General features: G+C 38.8%; 1 protein-coding gene across 3 annotated transcripts in view; it reads left to right on the top strand.

Annotated features, from left to right (window-relative positions):
• LOC137256304 (nuclear receptor corepressor 1-like) overlaps positions 1-20,366 on the top strand; it is a 99,081-nt gene that overhangs the window by 47,402 nt on the left and 31,313 nt on the right. For 2 of the 3 annotated variants that reach the window (XM_067794067.1, XM_067794057.1), the window contains exons 3-4: positions 10,701-10,822; positions 20,019-20,220. In XM_067794067.1, the coding sequence (XP_067650168.1) occupies positions 10,701-10,822; positions 20,019-20,220 (324 nt within the window). Of the gene's footprint in view, positions 1-8,938; positions 9,230-10,700; positions 10,823-20,018; positions 20,221-20,366 lie in introns of those variants that run through there. The other variant, XM_067794075.1, reaches the window with a different exon arrangement.

Below are 20,366 nucleotides of genomic sequence, written 5' to 3'. Positions count from 1 at the left end.
ACCCCCCTCACTCATCTTCCAGGCCACCCCCTCACTCATCCTTCCACACATATTCACATATATTCATCCACCTTCTGTTTTATCCACCCACTTATCCAGGGGTGGCTCTGTAGTCAAGGGGATACTGTATCTGTCCAGAATAATGACAGTTTTTACCCTTACCAATGTCATTCCAATTCCACTTAAAGTGTCAGGGTACTGAATCTTTTTCGGTTATTCACATTAAGTGATGGCATGGAATGTTTTTTAGCACTGAAGAACCAGATACCTTGACTATCACCAAAGAACTGAATAGTTGGACTAGCACCAAAGAATCAGACAGTTGGACTAGCACCAAAGAACCAGACAGTAGGACTAGCACCAAAGAACCAGATTGGTGGTCTAGCACAAAAGAACTAGAAATTTGGACTAGCACCAAAGAACCAGATTGTTGAAGTATCATAAAAAAAAAAACCCTGGTAGGTGGACTTGAACCAAAGAACCTGACAGTTGGAGTATCACCAAAGAACAAACCGTTGGACTAGCACCAAAGAACAAACAGTTGGACTAGCTCCAAAGAACGTGATTGTTGTACTAGCACCAAAGAACTGGATAGTTGGACTTGCACCACAGAAGAAAACAGTTGGACTAGCACTAAAGAACCAGACAGTTTTGACAAGTTTAAACTCTTGCATGCATGCAAAAACTCCCATTCAAACATATTTACATTTGTGTCGCTGTGCGAGTGCAGTCATTTTTATTTTGTTGTACTTGAGTAGTGTTTTGAAGGTAATTACCATATGTGTCTCTATCTTTTCCTGAACAGTTGGTTGAACACCGAACCATTTATGTCTGAAAGTGCAGTGCTGAAACATAGATATTAGTGATAACAACAGCTGTTGACTGTAGTCCTGAGTTTGTGTTCTGTTTGTCAGGGGGTGTACTGTGTGTCACCGAGTCAGGAGTGCACTGTGCCATTGAGGAGTGTACTGTGCATCACCAAGTCACAGTGCACTGTGAGAAAAAAGTGTATGGAGGGTATAGACTGCATTGCTTGTCAGGAGCACACTGTATCATTGAGTAAAGGGAGAGTACTGTGTGTCACCAAGTCAGGACTGAACTGTGTCATTGATTGAGGGGAGTGTACCATGTGTCACCGAGTCAGTTAGGGAAGTTCCATTTAGTTTGGGAAGTGTACTGTGAGTCACTGGGTCAGGAGTGCTCTGTGTCATTGAGTTAGGGGAGTGTACTGTGTGACAAAAAGGTGTATAGTGTGCATTGCTTGTCTGGAGCACACTGTGTCATTGAGTAAGGGGAGAGTACCATGTGTCACCGTGTCAGGAGCACACTGTGTCACTGAGTCAGGAGTGTACTGTGTCATTCAGTATAGGGAGAGCATTGTGTGACAAAAAATGAGTATATAGAGTACATTGTGTGTCATTGAGTAAGGGCAGAGCACTTTGTGTCATTTAGTAAGTTGAGGGTGCTGCGATGAGTGCATTGAAAGCAGTGTGCCACTAAGAGAGGAGAAAGTACTGTGAGTGATTCTGTAAGGAGGTGACACTGTATGACATTGAGTAAAGGGAGCGCACTGTGACAATGAGTGCATTTTGTGCCAGGAAGTATTTAGTGTGAATAAGTGTGTTGAGTGTGCTGTGCATCACCATAATCAATCACAGGATTTTTTTGACATTCAGGTTCCAGCATTTACAGGATGACTTGATATCTCTGGAATGTTATGGAATGTTTGAAACACAAACATAATTATCACAGGATGTGGGTGTCAATTTCTTATCTTTTCGATTGCATTGAAAATATTTGCACTTCTAGTTTATTGAACTATATCTCAAAACATGCAGGGGCGGTTGGGTAGCGAAGTGGTTAAGGCGTTCGCTCGTCACGCCGAAGACCCGGGTTCGATTCCCCACATGGGTACAATGTGTGAAGCCCATTTTCTGGTGTCCCCTGCCATGATATTGCTGGAATATTGCTAAAAGCGGCGTCAAACTTAATTCACTCACTCACTCATAACATGCAGTATCTTGTCAAAATCAGTGTTAAATTGATTCAGATGAGGATCATATGGTACAATGTGTGACCTCCTTCATTGCATGTCACTATGCCCTGCAATGTGGGTCAGAGCTCATACTATCAACTAGTGATTTACCTGGCAACACAAATATTGATTTGCAACCATAGCAGAATCTTTCTATAGAAGATACTCGCCATTTTGAGAACAAGTTAAAACAAGCGATGTTTGGGGACAAGTTTAATTGAGCTCTTGACATCAGTTGACATAGAATCTCGTGAATAAATAACATGAGTGATATGCACTGAACTTGTATAGGAGCATGTTAGTGTTGCGACAACTTTTCATGCTTGGTGATGCGCAGCCTGCAACAGTAAGCTCTCCATGTCTACAGACAAAATGTCATCAAATATTAAGGGATGTGATTGTTTATCATTGTTGTTGACTTTTAGCTCCATCTGGAGTCTCTCTTGCATGAGGTGTTTATTGATGGGACTTGACTTCGTACAAAAGACATGGACACAGTGAACTTTCTTTGTTTAGAAATTCAGTTTCATTGAGGACAGGTTAGAAAACATGTTGGTTAGCAGGCTCATAAATTGTCGTTAATCTTCAGCACAGCCCATGCTTGTAAAGTGCAATCACCAGGATTTGATGCTTGCACTCACTATGGTTGATGTGTCTCAACAAGTCACAGTTACATAAAATGATCCATTTGATGTCAGTTATTGGATTGTCTTGACCAAAATGTCTCTTGTCTGAAGTGAGTTGGCATTTGATAAAATATAAATTTGTTTTATCAGAAAGCAGCAAATGGTAGCATTTAAAGGGACAGAACTGTCTTTGGTTCCCTAGAATTCTGTGGATTTCATTACCTCAATATTTACTATAGTTATACATGCCCTTACAATATGCCCAAAAGAATTATCCTCCCCCTGCATCAGAATGTTCAGATATGTTTGGTTTGTGTCATCACAATGATATCCTATATACTCTGAGAAGGACAATTAAGTTCTGTATATCAACCACACAGAAAATAGTGTGCTTGTTCTTCCTTCATATTCTGCCTCAAGTATGTGCCCATTGGGGTCAAGCTGAGCTCCAAATTGTCCTTATCTATCATATTGCATCTTGTTTTAATTCATTGCAATGACAGATTGAAGCATGACAGTGAGATAAATTCAATACAGATTCATCATTTGCGGTATGTGTAGTTTTTACTGGTACCTGTTACTTCACCTCCTGTTATGGAGTGGTGGGGTAACCCAGTGGTTAAATCGTTTGATAATCATGCCACAAACCTGGGTTTGAATCCCCACATGGGTATAATATGTGAAGCTCATTTCTGGTGTTGTATGCTGGAATATTGTTAAAAATGGTGTAAAACCATACCTAATCACTCCTGTTTATACCATGAACAGGCAAATTATGTAAAACCTGTAGGACACAGAAAGCCCCGACGTACACTTATGAAAATGCCGCAGTGCATTTTGCAGGGGGTATCTAAATGGACTCTGTCCCTGGATCTGTCCGTCCATGCAAATTTTGTCTTTTCTGGATCATAACTTTCAAAATGTTCAATATTTCTTCACAAAACTGAACACATAGATGGTTGTGTATTGGTGCCTTTCGGTAGTTTTGGAATTCTTAATGAAATAGTTTTTTGTGTTTCCATGGCAACTATTTGAACTTAGACTGAAATTGAAGGTGGTACTTTATTCCGGAGGAGAACTTTTAAGAGCGTTCACTTAATTTCTAAACCAAACTTGGCACATAGATTGGTCTAGTGGGGTACTGGGTGTGTTCTTTTCCAGACCAGAATTTCAAAACTGTACATTATTTCTTCACCAAACTTTGCACCAAGATAGATCTTGTAGAGTACAGGTGCCTTTTGGTACTTTTGGATTTCTGAATAAAATATATTTCTGTAGTGTTCGCTTCCAGAGCAGAACTGTAAAACCTTTCAATAATTCTTCACCAAACTTGGCGCATCGATTGGTCTGGTGGTGTACTGGTGCCTTTTGGTAGTTTTGGATTTCTGAATAAAATATTTTCCACTTTGTCAAAACATTTGACATCATCATCCAACTAGTGGACATATTCATGAAGAGTATTTTGCCATAGCGAGGGATAATGATGACTTAGTCGTCTTGTTCCATTTAAGGAAAGAAAAGAAAAATATTCATGCCTGTATCTGTACTGGTTTACTTTATGAGCTCTCACTTCTATTGAAGACATTTGTGTCACTGTCAGCTAATAAAAAGTTGTAAGGTGTAAACATCTTTTTGATCAGTAATGAAATTTATCCATTAGTTGATGAAAGCAGTGTTTGATATAAAATAAAGTAATTGAGTTAAGAGTAGAAGTGTATCAAAACCACATAGATCATCCAAACCATCTCAGAAAAAGAACACATTTTCATCCTGCTAATTACATTAATAAGGAATGATTGAATAGAAGAGGTCATTAATAGAAGCAGAGGGCAAGAAATTGGGTGGGTGCGTACTTGTTGACTGCAACCTGCACTTTGCTTCAGGGCACGCAGCTTCAGAGAACCTTACTCATCAATAATTAAAAGAGGTAAAATATTAGCACTCGGCTAGGGGACTGAGTACATGCCCCTCCTCCAAATTGTTATCCGCCAATTGTTAGGTGACTTACAAGGCTTGCTACTTCGATGAATGTGTTTTTACTGCCATGGGATTACTATAGTGTGGGATTTCTATTGTGTTAAATAAAAAATTAACCATCTGAAATGTGCACTGGTTCGGATATTTGGTTGCCACATATTTGGGGACGCATTAATGTCATGGGTTAATGGCATGTTCATGTCATGTCTTAGTGCAGTGCCTTTTCTCTTAATGTCTTAACTTCTAAGCTGGTCTTGCCAACCCAAGATTGTTGTAGTGTTCAACAGATGCTGTCCAGTGGTTATACTTGTGGACTTGTTTGATAGTATATGTCATTATATCCCAGTTTCATAAATCAGTGCTCATGATGTCATTTGCTGGATGGCCTGGTCCAGGCTTGATCCCATACCATTGGCTGGAACATTGCTGAGTGCAGTGTTGAACAATAGACAATCAATCATTATGTTGTGCTTTGTCTGGCCTTAATGTCATCATTTTTTATCTTCTTGTTATTGTCATTCTTTAATTCCATACCTAAATGTCAGGCAGATATGGTTTTGTGGTTCAATTTCTTATCTTCATTATGCTGGTGTTTCGAATTTGATACTACTCTAAAATCACTGCCTCATACTTGGATATTTTCACTATTCATTTATTATATATTATCAAAGTGGATGATAATTGCCAGTTCCATTAGCTGAACTTTCAAGGTTGAAAAAGAAATGTATGTATAAACAGGGTGTCTCTGTGTGGTGGAAGAAAGTAAAGTCTCTCTGACTGTCTAAGTTTAATGGACCTGTTCAGAGAGTTCTGCCAATCAGGACACACTGAAGCAGATAAATGTGCTGGGGGCAGTATAGTGCACTTGCATGCACTTGCATTTGCAGGTCTCTGCCATATATCCGCGCCAGTTAACATCTGTTCTTGGCTTAACCAAGCACCTGCCACCTGTCAGCAGGGAGTGTTGTCAATGCAATAACTGCACTCATATTAATTGGAAGGTGTGGTATCAAAGGGAGAGAAAGATAAATAACTGGAAAATGAAAAATGAATTTTATTAAAATTTCTGAAATGATGTCCTGAAATGGTATTTGAAATGAATACTAAATGCATATTACATGAATACTGGTAATATGGAGTGGAGTGTGCTTTAGTCCTGGATTGTAGTTCATGTTATGGATTGTTCTTTGACATGCTTTAACTCTTCACAAACATTGACTGACAAAATATATATTTGTAAACAAATTAAGCTTAGAGCGACAGGAGGTGATTGATAGGCCAGGGAGCATGACATCTTTGGTGAGGGATGAAACAGGTCCATATGAGGCTGCACATCTGCCCTAATGAACACCATACATATGTTTAAAAAGTTGGGATGTTTGTAGATACCCAGTCCACCCTTAAACCCTGCATAAACTGGTCCAAGTATACTCACAGCACAGACTGTTAACGGTTAGTTGTGTAATGCTAGTCAGAGCACATTTTGATTTGGACTTGCCCACATGTAGATATAGCTCTGGGCTCACTTGCATAGAGCAGCCTTAGTTACAATCAATCTTAGGCCCCTACAATCAACTTTATAATCACCATACAATTTCCCTAATCCACTTTCTCAAAGATGATCTTAAGACAGCATAGATTTAAGATTGTGATCTTAACTGAGATCGAACTTTTAACTTTGTTGGTAGAAATTTCTTAAACTCGACTCCTGTCTACAGTTGTCTGCTAGTGTGCATAGCTGGCAGCGCAAATAAAACGTTTAACTGGTTACTGCACGCAACTGACATTCCTTCCTCAATCGCACCTTGCAGAATTTTCATGAAAAAAACAAAACAAGAAAACAAAACCAAAACAAAAGAAACAAAAAACACAAATCTTTGAAGGAAATGAGATAATGTCTAAAAAGGAACTGATAACGTGAAAGACGGAAATGATATAATAATCACTCATACCCCGTAGGTTATTCTCTAATGGCTGTGGGAGTGTTGTGGAAATGCATGACAGGGGAATATGAAAGCGATATTATTCCATGTGTGTTGTCTGTGTTGTTAAATGGTAATCCACTGTATGTTAGTCCAGATTCGATCATTTACAGACTGCCACCATATAGCTGGATTATTGCTGAGTACAGCATTAAACAACAAACAAAACTCTCCAAGCGGTTGGGAATTATGGGTGGTCAGACAGAGGTCCATAAATGGGACCATGTTGTGATGATTTGATTATGAGCACCATACACTGATTTGCTTTATTTCTTATAACCTGTTTAAAATTTCAGCTGACAGAAAATGTGTGATCATTTGTTTTTAAGAATTTGATAGATTCACCTGATTTGAAACAGATTTGTCATCACCATACCTGTGCCCCCAAAATGATGAACATTTATTACCTTCATTGCTTGTTTAAATACTATTCCTACATCAACCTGAAATGCTGGGATATCACAGAAATACTGTCCAGGGTCTCAATCATTCAATCAAATGTAGTTTGTATAAATTGGGCTCCTTTAATGTCAGTTGTTATTGTGTATACACTTACGCTGTTATGATTCACTCGCAAATTCGGTAAAACAAACCGTTGCCCTTCATGAGTTCAGTTTGTTATACTTGGTCTCCAGAACCAAATATCAACGAATATTTCAATTTTTTCTTTTTCTGTTTTTTTTTTTTTTTTATTTACTGTATTTTATTTGAACCCTTATGTCCTGAGATGCCTAAGGATGGCCTTGCAGTAGCGCAAATCATGTTAGTTTGCCAAGGCCGCACATGGTTACTACTGACTGTTGACTATAACTAGTACAAACCAAATTTGAGTGGCATGACATTAGTGGTTATTGTTTAATATTGTTAACATGGACGTTCCATACTGTGTGTCATTCACTTCTCTATAATATTGTATTGGTGAATAATTATTCAAATTCATTAACCAAAATTGATGATACATATCATATTCACCGCACAATGTATTCGTTGCAGTATACATGTGTTGATCATGTATGTTAACACTACATTGTGTTGTGAGCTGTTGTATGCTGTCAGCAGTGTATACGCAGGTTATTGACCGGGCTTGCCAACCAACACTACACACTGCCACTCTTATGCTGTTCATTATACTAGTGATAATCTGGGGAATGTGATAAGGGGATATGAACTTCATGACCAAGGAAGGCTATTGAAATGCTGCACACCCATCACATGATATAGGGGAGCCTCAACTATGTCTCAATGGAAACCAGATGGAAAATATTGCCCCTATTATTGAAACCTTTCCTTGATATAAAGTCCATAGAATATGCAAGGTGGATATACACATTGGATAGAGTTGCTGGCTGAATTGTTGACTTTGCAATGCTGATTGATAGAAGAAGGTGTGTGTTTTATATGCTGGGCTTGTGATCTGTGCCTGATACTACAGGATGTTCATGCATCTACTCCAAGTTGGGGTCGAGTTGGTGCACTGAAGCCTCTCATGCATTAAGTCTGTAACGGAGTCACAACAGGCATTTGTAGTAATAAGACATGACAGCAAGCATCTAGACAGGGAGAAGTCAGCGTGATGTCCCTGCACCCACCAGCATCCATCCACATATGCTACTGACACGACAACACTGGCCTGCTGTCTGCCTGCCTGACTGCTGCCTCCCTCCTACCCTGTAGCTGCTGTGTAGTCTCCTACTGCTGGTGGCACTTGAACCAATCCTACAGTCTGTGTTGGCCTTGCCCTGGAGTGACGTGGGAAGAGTGGGTGATGGCAGCGTGATACCATATTCCCCACACAGAGAATATATCAATACAACATTCCCTATGTGGAATACATGCATGGGACATTGGATTCTTACCTGGAGTTAATGCAGTGTGACATTGAATACCTCCCTGGAGTATAACACTGTTACCTTATTTATGACATAGTACTCCATGATTGTAGTACAGTTTTGGACCGCAGCAGTCTAAGACAGGAGTATACATAAGGTTTTTCTTGACTGGTGGTGTGTCCCCAGTGCTAAGAGGATACTTATCAATATTGTTATACTGGAGTGTATGCAGACTGACAGTGCATTCGCTGGTGGAGTATAACACAGGAATACATGCTGTATGGCTTTGTCTGATACTCTCTAACACTGTATTCCGTACTGGAGTATAACTGAAATTTTCACTACAGTGTTACACATGTATATAATGCTGGAGTATATACTGTTTGACACTTCATATCCTGCTGGAGTATAACACTTGAGTATAAGAGTAGTATACACTGACTGACAATGTCACTCACTCGTATTATGCTGGAGTGTATATACTGATACTACATTTCCTCCTGGAGTATAACACATGAATATTAATATATTTTGACTGACGTGTCACCCACTCACATTATACTGGAGTATATACTATATTCACTGCTGGAGTACATGTGGAATATTTACTGACAGTGTCAGCCCATAGCTGTATAACCATGGATTACCTATGCTATGAACCTGCCTGTACTGTACTCAAGATGTGATGACAACATTCACAGCACTGTATTCTACATTTGAAGGGACGCCTGGTAGATGGGAAATTTCATGCGCAAGATTTATGAAGCTAATGATGCCCTCGTATGCAAATTATATGTTACATGTTTCAATTATATGGGTTTTTTTTCGTCTAATGTTAAATTTAGTTGTGATCTTTCTACAGATCTGTGTCAAATGGATATTGGAAAAGAAGAGGACATGGTAGATAAGCCGAAGTTTGGTCTGCTGAAAATGTCATGTTTACAATTGCAGGGAAAAAATAAAATAGGACACTACTATATTTTGCTTACTTCAGATTTGTTCAAATTCATAATGTGGGTGAAATTTTCAAAATGTCAGGAGGAGGTTTTAGTATGAAAAAGTCTCTGTCAAAAATGAATTTTTTGGCCACTTATTTCTATTGCTATGACCTACAACTCTCAGTAACATTCCACCTGGGTGAAAGACCTGTTAATGTTAATATGTTTAAAGAAATGCTTCCTGCAAACCCCCAAGATCAGCCTTTTTGGCACATTTCAGTCTGAAGTATGCCCAGAGTGTTGCGAGTCCTGTAGATGCAGTTGTGAAAATGGACAGATTATAAGTCTATTTCATATAAATAGTTCGTAAAGTTTTAGTTCTCTAATTTGAAAGTGCCATGGACCATAAAGACCTGCTTCTACTTTTGCCGAATATGCGGTTCAAAAGAAGTGAAGGAACTTGTGTGTTATTTCTCATGAATAGAGATAACCTGACTTGACAAAGATACTCGGGTAACATGAAAGATTCTGAGGTCTGAGACAAACCTCTATAAAGTGTAGACATTTTTGCTATAGGAAGTTGCTCTGTGTCATTACCCCATATGGATTTGTGGATTTCCTCTCAGCATTTGCTGCACCTTGAACTGTAGCCCACCATAGGGGTATAATTAATGGAAGTGTTCATGCAATCTTCATGCTTTCTGTACACCTCCGATGTCTTTTATTTAAGTGTTTTTCAGTTTCCTTCACTTTTCACCCATGTTGAGTACACCACCATGTTGAGTGCACCACCATGATGAGTACACCACTATCATGTGCAATATTACATCACTGCAATTTATTTTGTATTTTGGTTATCTCATGGTAAATTATTCAGATTTTCAATGAAACCTCTTCGGTTAGTGGTGTAAGGAAACATATAAATGCATATGAAATTGTTATGAATAATTTGATCAGAACAGTGAGATAATACCTCTGTGTTTTGTTTCTTTTTCACTATGACATGAATTGATTATGTCCATTATGTATATTACGTTATGGATTCATCTGGTGCATTGGAGTGGTGTAGTAGTGAAAGCCTGTATTGATCATGTTGAAGACCATGGTTCAGCCATTGAAGATCATTCTTGGTGTCCCTTATGCTGATATTGCTCTAACATGGCTAACAGCCGTGTAAAACTGCACTGTCACTCAGTCACTCACTCACTCTGTTAATTAGTCTCACGTTTGGTTGTTCCTTCATTCTTGTAATGAAAAAGTGCCAAAGTTTGGTGATGGAAGCAATATGTTCAGGAATATTTTTGTGTTTTCAGGCTGAACAACATCGTGAGTTTCGAGACCGGATGCGAGAAGCAGAGTACCTGGGTAAGCGCCGCCCCACCTTACTTCCGGAGTACCATGCGCAGCCTGCTGTTTCGGCCGCTGAGAGGGACAGGTAGGACCCCATGCTTGAGACTTAGGGTGGGGTGGTGTTTCATTCAGACCCTGAAACCAAACCAATGTGAATACCACTGGCTATTCTACCTAAAATAGTGGTGGGTGAATGAACGTATGGGTTGGCTGGGTAAAGTTTCCTATACATTCTGAAACCTAAACTATTTAAACACTACTAGTTTTATTGTCCCTTGTCACAACGTGGAACAAGAGACTATGTATTCAGCAGTGCCTGTACGTCCCGTTTCTTGTTAGCGTGATATCTCATGACCTGTTTTACCCAATATCTTCGAATTTGGTGACAGCCTGCATTCGTGGATTATGCAGACACCAATTGATTTGGGTGACCTTGACCTTATTTTCAAGGTCACCACAACTCTTTGACCACTTTTCAAACTCAAGTTAACGTGATATCTCATGTAGTGTTGTACCCAATGTCTTCAGATTTGGTGACAGCCTACATTGAGGGATTACGTAGACACCAATCGATTTGGGTGACTTTGAATTTTCAATGTGACCACGACACATTGTCTGCATTTTGAACTTAATGTCAATGCACTATCTCATAAAACATTGCAACCAATGTCCTCAATTTTGCTGACAGCCTACATTGGGTGGTTATACAGACACCAGTCATTTTACGCATCTTGTGTATGACAAAAAGTAAAAAGTAGTGAATGTGTTAAAATATTTCATTCTTCTTTAGCAGCTGGGGACATTGCCATATTAGTGGCAAACTCTTGTTTTCTATAACAGTTGAGGGTATACAGACAAGATGCCTGGTTCTGGAGTGGTAGTTCCTTCACACCTTGAAGTGGAGTGGTGTGATCTTCACAGGCTGGAGTGGAGTGGTATCTCCTAAACACAATTAGTTATATTTTCTGAAACCGTTGAGGATAAACAGACATGAGGGTTGATGGTTGGATAGTGTTTCCTGCAAACTCTGAAACCCACAAGTACCTCAATATTACAAGTTATATATCGTGTAACAGTTAAGAACAACATGAAAGACGGTAAGTGGTGCCCCGAGTGGTATCCCCTCAACTAGATGAAACCAAAAAATATCTGAATTCAACCAACATACTTTCTGTAAGACTTGAGGATACACATACAAGATTGGTGATGGTGGTGGTGGTGGGCCATTGTCTCACACCTTGGAACAAAGAATATACAGATAATCCAGTTAACAAAATACTCCATGTTCTGTTTTTGGATTCTGAACTGTTCTAAAGATCTCATTCAAATTATATAAATAGATTAAACTTTTAGAAAAGTGTGCAAATGCCCTTATCCCGTATTGTCTGATACCATAATTATATTGGTTTATAGTCTCTGGATTTGTCAGAGACCTTGGAGTTTCGCAAATGCTAGATCAACATTACCTTGACGCATGACATTAAAAATTTTTCATCTGTAGAGATTGCTTTAAAAAATGGATAAAAAAAAATTGAACAAAAAAATCAATGCATTGTGATAGATATTATTTTGTATCCAAAACTTCACTGCAAAATTTTAAATCATTTTAAATTTTGTTATACTTTTTAACGTGAGCAAGATCTCTTGACCGAGTCTATTGTTATATGTATGATTTTGCTGTATTGTTCCCTCTCTAATGTCATTCAAGTGACTCTTGTTACATTGTATCGTGACTTTGTCGTATAATGGCAGACAAATTTGATCTGTAGGAGTTATGCTTTGATATAATGCACACAGGCTTAATGTTCAATTTCTAAATACATTCTCCAACTTCCAGTATTACTGGAAATCAGGATTCTTAGTGCGCAGCTTGGTATGAGCCCACTTGTGTGACTCACCTTGTCTAATAATGAAGGTATCCAGTGGGCTTCAGATTTTCAGGCTTTGTAGAGGGTGCCATGTATGTTATTGTTACTTGGACTGTAAATATCTGGTTAACTTGCCTCAATGAATACAGGTAGCACTTGCTGAAATAATAACAATTAAAAGTATTTATAACTCACCTTTCGAAGCTTCATATCCTGTTCAAAGTACAGAGTAAGGATGCTTAAACCAATGAATCTGATTATTATTACCCTGAATATCCCAAGCTGTGTGTCAAGTACTAGAAGGTTAATCGTCACATGACAGCCCACCAGGTACCCATTTCCTGATGGGTGGCCAGAGGCAAATTTGAACAAACTCACTTGCCTTAGAAGTGGGAACCATCAGTCTGTTCTTTTTATTTGCAGATATTTTTGAACTCATATTTATAATTGTTTTAGAAATTATCATTTAAGCTATGAATTTCCACCTTGATGAAGTCTATGTCAAGGACTCTTGTTCATTGTATACACAGTTGGGAAAGTTACCTTGCCATACAAACGGCTTCAGTTAAATTCCTCACATTGCTACATTGTTAGAAGCTGGGATATAGCTAGAATACTTCAAACCAGTGAAAGTCCAAATCCACAAGACTTCAGACTTTACAGCCACCCACATCGAGGTGATAGGACGTGATAAAACTGTTGATGCAGATCCACTCTGACTCTCTTTGTTCTTTTGAAACACAGAAATAGAATTGCTTGACTTCATCCACTATGTCATCACTGACTGTCACTGACTGTTTGTTTTGTTTCTTAGGCAACTTGGTTTGTTCTGGACTAGAAGTTTATGTGGTCTGACTCGATTAGAGCAGATAAAGGTTGTCTAAAAAGATATTGACTATGCTCAGGAATAACATGGCAACTAGTAGTTCGATCAACCCTTGTAATTATACAGATTTTCAAAAAAATAATTGTAACCATTATGATAAATGATAGAATAACCATCAACAACTCATGATCTCGATCACTGGATTGTCTGTGCCTGATAAGAAAATGAAACATGAGTCCAAATAATTGTCCAGTCCACGGTAATGGAAAGTGCATTGATAAATTTAGACATTGTTCGTTCTTAAGCACTTACTGTGAGGAAAGGCAGCTTTACAAGATGTTTTCTAATTTGGTTACCAGTCCACTTGTGTTTTTATCTACCTTCATAAATGATGGAGTTCAGTTTTATGTTGCTTTTTGTAATAATCCAGTGATATCACGGCGGGTTACACCAGAAATGATCTTCACTCTTTGTATTAATGTGTGTGGTTGATCTGTTGATATGGTATAGTCAAGTGGTTAAAGCGTTAGCTTGTCACTCCTGAGACCCAGTGATCGAAATAATGGCCTGCCCGACTGCCCGTGGCCGGTAAATTTTGAGTCAGCTGCCTGGAAATTATCTCCACCAGCCCGATTGTCTGGCTGAAGATTGACCTACTTTCAGTTCACTCTCAGGACAATCGTTCCATTTTAATTTTCATGCCATATTTTGATTTAAAGATGAATGAAAGCTACGAGCATATTTTATAATTATACATGGACACCTCTTCAGCCAGTGAAGATAGCAATAGGACACTAAAACTGGCAGGCTTAGTAAGCTACACTATGACTGGATATCTGTAGAAACATGGTTCAATAAAAACCAGTCAAAAAGAGGGTTACTTAAAGGTAGGCAGGCAACTTTCAAGATGGGCAGGTAACATTTATGGGCCACCAGCCTGGCTTTAAGGTTGAGTTGAAAAATTGTTTCAATCACTGCTAAGACTTGGGCTCAAATCCCCTCTTGGGTACAATGTGTGAAGTCTATTTCTGGTGTTCACTGCCATGATGGTGCTGAAATATTGCTAAAGGCGGCGTAAAACCAAACTCAGTCAGTCAGTGTAATATAGTTGTGCCAGTATGTGACCAAACCCATAGGTCTGGTGTGAAGATATTGGTGCAGCTGTACAGCACCTTTGATCTTAGATTGCACCAGAACACTTCACTGTGGGTAATGTTTGAGATTTCCTGTCTCTCAGACCAATTGTATGGTTTACACACATGCACTGGGGGCTCCTTGTCATGGCGAACGAACGTTCCCCTGGTCCCATGTCAAGTGTTAGATCAATGGCACGCTTTGTCGCCAAGGGGGATGTGTGGTAGACTCCATGTTTCTTCTCTTAACTCACGATATCTGTCACACTGACAAGAAACACAATCTGAAAAATGGGATGAACATTCCTAAAATACCATCCTTTTTAACATGTTTGATCATAATTGTGTTCGAAAATACTGATTTCTGTTTATACATGTAGTATATATGTTTCCTAAATACTTCCAATATTGCAATTATTGTTAAAGACACATTGCAGCAAGTTTCCATTTCTGTCGTTTATATCTATTGAAATGCATCAAGTGCAATGTCATGACTTTGTTTCATTTTAATAAGCTCTGATGTTATATAATATTCTGCCATCATCCCTTCACTATGTAATATTACTTGCCAAATAACTCCTTCACTATGAAACATCTTTTTGACCCTTTTTATATCACCCGTTAAGAATGGAATATGCTGTGCCATATCATTCCTTCACTATGTAGTATTACTTGCCAAATACAATTCTGGCTCCATTCTCATCTCACACTATAACCATGCCATATCACCATTTCACTATGTAATATTGCTTGCTCCAAAACTCCTTCACTATGAAATATATTTCTTGCCCCCTTTTCATATCACCCCTTGAATATGGAATATTCCATGTCATATCACCACTTAACTATGTAATATTTTTTGCCAAATAACCCCTTCACAATGCAATGCTTTAAAAAATTCTGTTTCATGTATATGAAAATGTCAAGAGTGATGTTAAATGTGAAGGAAGCATAAAAGGAGAATGTATTTTCCTCCAGCAAAAATACAAAAAGTTCTGTGTCTGATGTAAAGGTTACACTATTATTGATGGTTCTTTGTACTTGGCATTTAAAAAACTTTCCATTTTTTAGCTGATATTCTGACAATAACAATTCATAATGACTTCTGTCAAGTTTCATTCAGTGTAGGGTGCATTTTAAGCTTGTCATATGCAGTTGACAATAAAAGCAACAATGGATGTCCCCCATTGATAGAAATTGTCCTGAGATTGACAGTTGTTTTTGTTTCATTGTCTGTCCTGGGCGGTGGGGTAGCATAGTGGTTAGAGCATTTGATCATCACTCTGAAGACCAGGGTTTGATTACCCCATCTTGGTAATTGTCATATCTATGTGAAAAGTCTTGATAGGGACAAAAGAAAAGCAAATTACATTATTCTTGGTGTCTTGTTTTGAAGAATATATTTGGTGGACACAGCAGGCTCAGTCTTAGCGCCCCTTGGAGTTGTGTCCCTTTGGTATTCCAGAAGCCTATGACTGTTGAGCCATCATTTGCTTACTTTGAATAAGACAACTGTTCCAAACAGCTTTTGAACCACCTTGCTGGAATATTGCAGAAATTAGTGTAAAACTAATCTCCCTAAAAATAATCATCACCCCGCTAGCAATAAATTATGAATGGTCCCTTAACATCTACACTGTATGACATCTACACTGTATGACATCTACACTGTATGACATCTACACTGTATGACATCTAGGTCATGCTATTGGAAATAGAGAAGTATACACTACACAAGTGCTGTAGGTTTTTGTTTTGTTACTTCTATGTCTTGGGGAGTGAAGGGAGGGTGGGGTCATTTAGAAAAAATATGCATGGCTGTTAATTCAAGTCATTTAACAAAAACATGTTTTTTCTGTTCTGTGTGGAAAATGTGCAAGTCAGCAGAACTGCGTAATGGATTTACCGAAGTCAGGGTGAAGAGGTCATGTTTGATAATATTACATGTTGTGGTCTCATCATGACTCACACACACAATGCCAGTGAGGAACAGATTTAAATTTGCTTCAATTTCTTAGAAGTTTGTTTAAATGGCTATAAGCAAATGTGGTGCATTTGCTTAACATGTGTTAGTCAATCACTCACAGAGGAGGCAAATAGTGACGAGCCCAGCTAACCTCTCAGCTTAGATTTTGGCTATTTAGGCGTCTTGTTGCTTCACTCAATTTGCTTTAAATAGCACTGGCCAAATGCATGGACGTACTTGTGTACAAAGAGAAGAACATTTCATATCTGTATACAAAGTTCAGTTTGGACTGATGTTTATTGATTTGGAGTGAGGGACATTATCTTTGATAGTGTGCCAAGTAGACTTCCTGTCTACCTAAAGAAATTGATGTGAACAATGGTTTTTTGTGACTATGGTTTTTCAACAACTTAATTGTGCTTGAGGGTTGCACTATGTTGCTTTCACTAGACTACTGTTCAAGTTTACTTCTTCTCTCTCTCTCTCTCTCTCTCTCTCTCTCTCTCTCTCTCTCTCTCTCTCACACACACACACACACAAAACCCACTGTTACTCACAACTCACTCACTCACTCACTCAGATCCATGGCATAACTCTGCCTACGTTGTGTTTCACTCCTCTGTCAGTGATGACATCCCTGAATGCTTGTACACTCCATCTGGAACAAATGTACATATCCAGTTCATCATCTCTTTCTTTTGGTTATTCCCATGTTATTTCTTGCAGTTCTTGTCACCCTTTCTGTGATTTACATGACAAATGATCAACTTCAGCTGACTTAAGAGAAGGGGAAGTATGTTTCCTCGGTTCATGACAAGGATGTCATGTGAGTGCGGAGCCAGGCAAGAGATACTGTGTCAGTCTGCACGAGTCTGTACCTGGGGGCTCTATCAAGGATAACAATCAGTGCTGCGCTGCCTCACCCAGCCACTTGCTGAGAAGTCAGTGTCTTCACGTGCATGTGCTAGCATAGCGGATGTGTTGTTTAACCCATCAGCTGATCTACACGGAAGATGTACTCTTACTTGTAAAGTGTATGTTGTACACTTCTGGTTTTTGTTATGAATCTGAGACAAGTAGGTTCCATGAAGGAGCCGCCAGACAAATATTCTATACATCTGACAAGATATAAATTGGTAGCCTTGCTTCAAGGCTGCACCACGTGCTAAGCCCATAGATGTATGGTAATTCTGTCATTTAAGGAGACAAGTCTAGATAAGTGGACAGTAAAAGGACGCCAGTCTATTATGTATGTTTCATTTAAAATACTAATTTTAGCTCATAACTTGTGCAAGTCTAAGTGCTTGTATGAGGCATGATTTGTTGAAGTGAGTATAAGGTGTTATCAGGGTATGAGACCACACTTGCATTGTTCTTACTTGGTTCTTACTGTATAGTACTCATTTGGTCTGGAAGTTAAACAATATTAATGCAGTGAACTTGTCATGCATTAATCATTAGAGCATTTTAATTGTTTACTGCTGAAAAAGTTTGAAATGCCTAGCCTTGTTTTGGTCATACTAGCTAGACTATACAAGACTGGTACTTCCTAGTAAAAGTGATCTTTAGTGGTTTGACAAATATATTGTCCTTTTGATTTTATTTTTCATGAGAACTTTTATTACAAGCTTAACAAGTTAATAAACTATGCAGACGAAATGCAAGGCCCTAAGTACAGACTTATCTGACACAGATGGATAGACGCAGCATTATTACATGGCAGGTTTCATTGACTTTATCATCTCCTTGTTAAAATCACTAGCACTTGTATCAATCATTGCATTGAAAAAAATAATAAAATCCATAAATTAAATTTATTTGTCAATGTTACCAGAGCTCCTAAAATACTGCTTTATGATAAATTTAGTGTCTTGGCACTTGTCGATAGGAGGCGGGTGTAGACACTGCGTCCCAGTGCGGGCTTATTCTTGAATGATAATGGAATTCAGGTAAGCAGGGTGCCAAACCGCACTTTACAGACCTGCAAATCACTTCATACACTCTGTGACCTCAACACTTTCTCAGGCAGGGAGTCGAACATGGAGACAGGACAGCTGAAGCTGGGCTATAATTGGATGAACTGAAAAATGACAAATCTATTTGGGGATTACAGGGATTGTTTCTGATAAAGTTCGAGTGCTGTTAGCTTTGATGGATTCATGCAAGCAAGATCCAGAAATGAACCTTTCTTTGATAAGGTACTGGAAATATTCTGAAGGGAAGTCTGGTTGATTAGAGGCGAGCAGTGGAACGTACAATTAAGCTGATCAAGATTCTGTTGCTGGCCGTGAAAGAAGGAATGAAGATGATTTGCAGACTTCAGGAGCTTTCATAATGAACTCATGTTGTCGTAGTAATTGCTACCCACAAATCAGATCACAAAAGCTGCACTTCAAACCTCATGGAGGAGCACTGCACTAAGTCCAGCAGTGTTGCACAAGATATAACTTGCCATAATCTATGCTAATGTCTTTTGAGCTCTTGACAGTTTGTTTAGTTTCAGCAGTTTTTAAAGGGCCTGTACCTCAGTTTCTTTGTTAAGTGATAGCTCTCATTCAGTTTTTCCATCACAGAGTACATTTATCTATGGATCTTATTTCTGTATGGTTATATTTGTTTTAAGGGCTCCTGTAAAGAATGATTGCTTTACATTATTAGATAAATTTTAAGGAGGAAATTGAGAGCCCTACTTTCAAAAGGGAAAGGGAATGGATGCAAGACTATGGATAAAGACATTTCAGATCAGTGAGTTTAGAAACATGGAGGGCCTCCTCAGACCCATCGACTAAGTTTCACCTCTTGGATGTTGGTACGTCAGCCATGATGGATAAATGTACTTAGGTACTTTTGTCAAGTTGCTTTCAGTTGTCATGCAAGTGATGTTGGAGGAAAGCACAAAGTGTTGAATGTTTTCCATTTTGGTAAAATGCTTGCATACGGCTATGAGAAACCAAAAAAGCCCAAGCATATTTGGAATTTGAACCATAGTTGGTTCAATTCCGCGCATTGGTAAAATATCTGAAGCCAGTTTCTGGTGTCTGCAGGAATATTGCTTAAAGCAGCATAAAACCTTGCTCGCTCGCTCGCTCACTCACTAACATCCACTCACACTATATCGGGTGTTTGGCTAAGTGACAGAATGTGACTACACAAAGCTGTTTAGAAAGTGGTCACAAGGTAAATATGTTTATGTTTGGAGTGTATTCTCAATAAAGCACATTTGAACACTTCCTGCCTGTCATTGTGTATTCATCGCTTTTGGCTGTGGGAATCTTTCCAGTTGTCAGATATGTGAACGTTAGGAGGCTACTAATTTTTGCATGTAATTAAATGCCTGACTGAGAGTGAGTGTCCATATCTCAAATGGGACTCAATCTAACAAAAGTACAAGATTCTTTAATACCATGTATAACCTATGTTACATTTGTCTGAATATGAATGTGTTTTCTTGCAGCAACAGTTTTCTCATGCCCAATGTTTTATTTCAGGAGCTCGGACCACTACTCTCACTACAACCAGGAAGGTGTAACCGTGATTCCATCAGCTGCAGCCGCGGCGGCAGCTCTCAGTGGCCATCAGGCTGTCGATGTCAATGCACCACCAGGTCCTAAGCGCCCCCGACTGACTGACCGCCATGATCTCACACACCCGCTGCACATCGACATCCGTGGGGAGACAGAAGTCAAGAGGGTACGTAGTCACTGTGTTGTTTTTAGTGGTGTAATGGTATGGTCACTCAGTATGTTATACAAACCTCACTCTACAATCCATCACTTTACAATTCCTGTTTGGCAATAGATATTTGTAAGATTTTATTACAATCATATTGACATAAA

This window comes from Haliotis asinina, chromosome 1, assembly GCF_037392515.1.
Source record: "Haliotis asinina isolate JCU_RB_2024 chromosome 1, JCU_Hal_asi_v2, whole genome shotgun sequence".
NCBI lineage: Eukaryota > Metazoa > Mollusca > Gastropoda > Lepetellida > Haliotidae > Haliotis > Haliotis asinina.
This window is presented reverse-complemented; position numbering and strand designations above follow the sequence as displayed.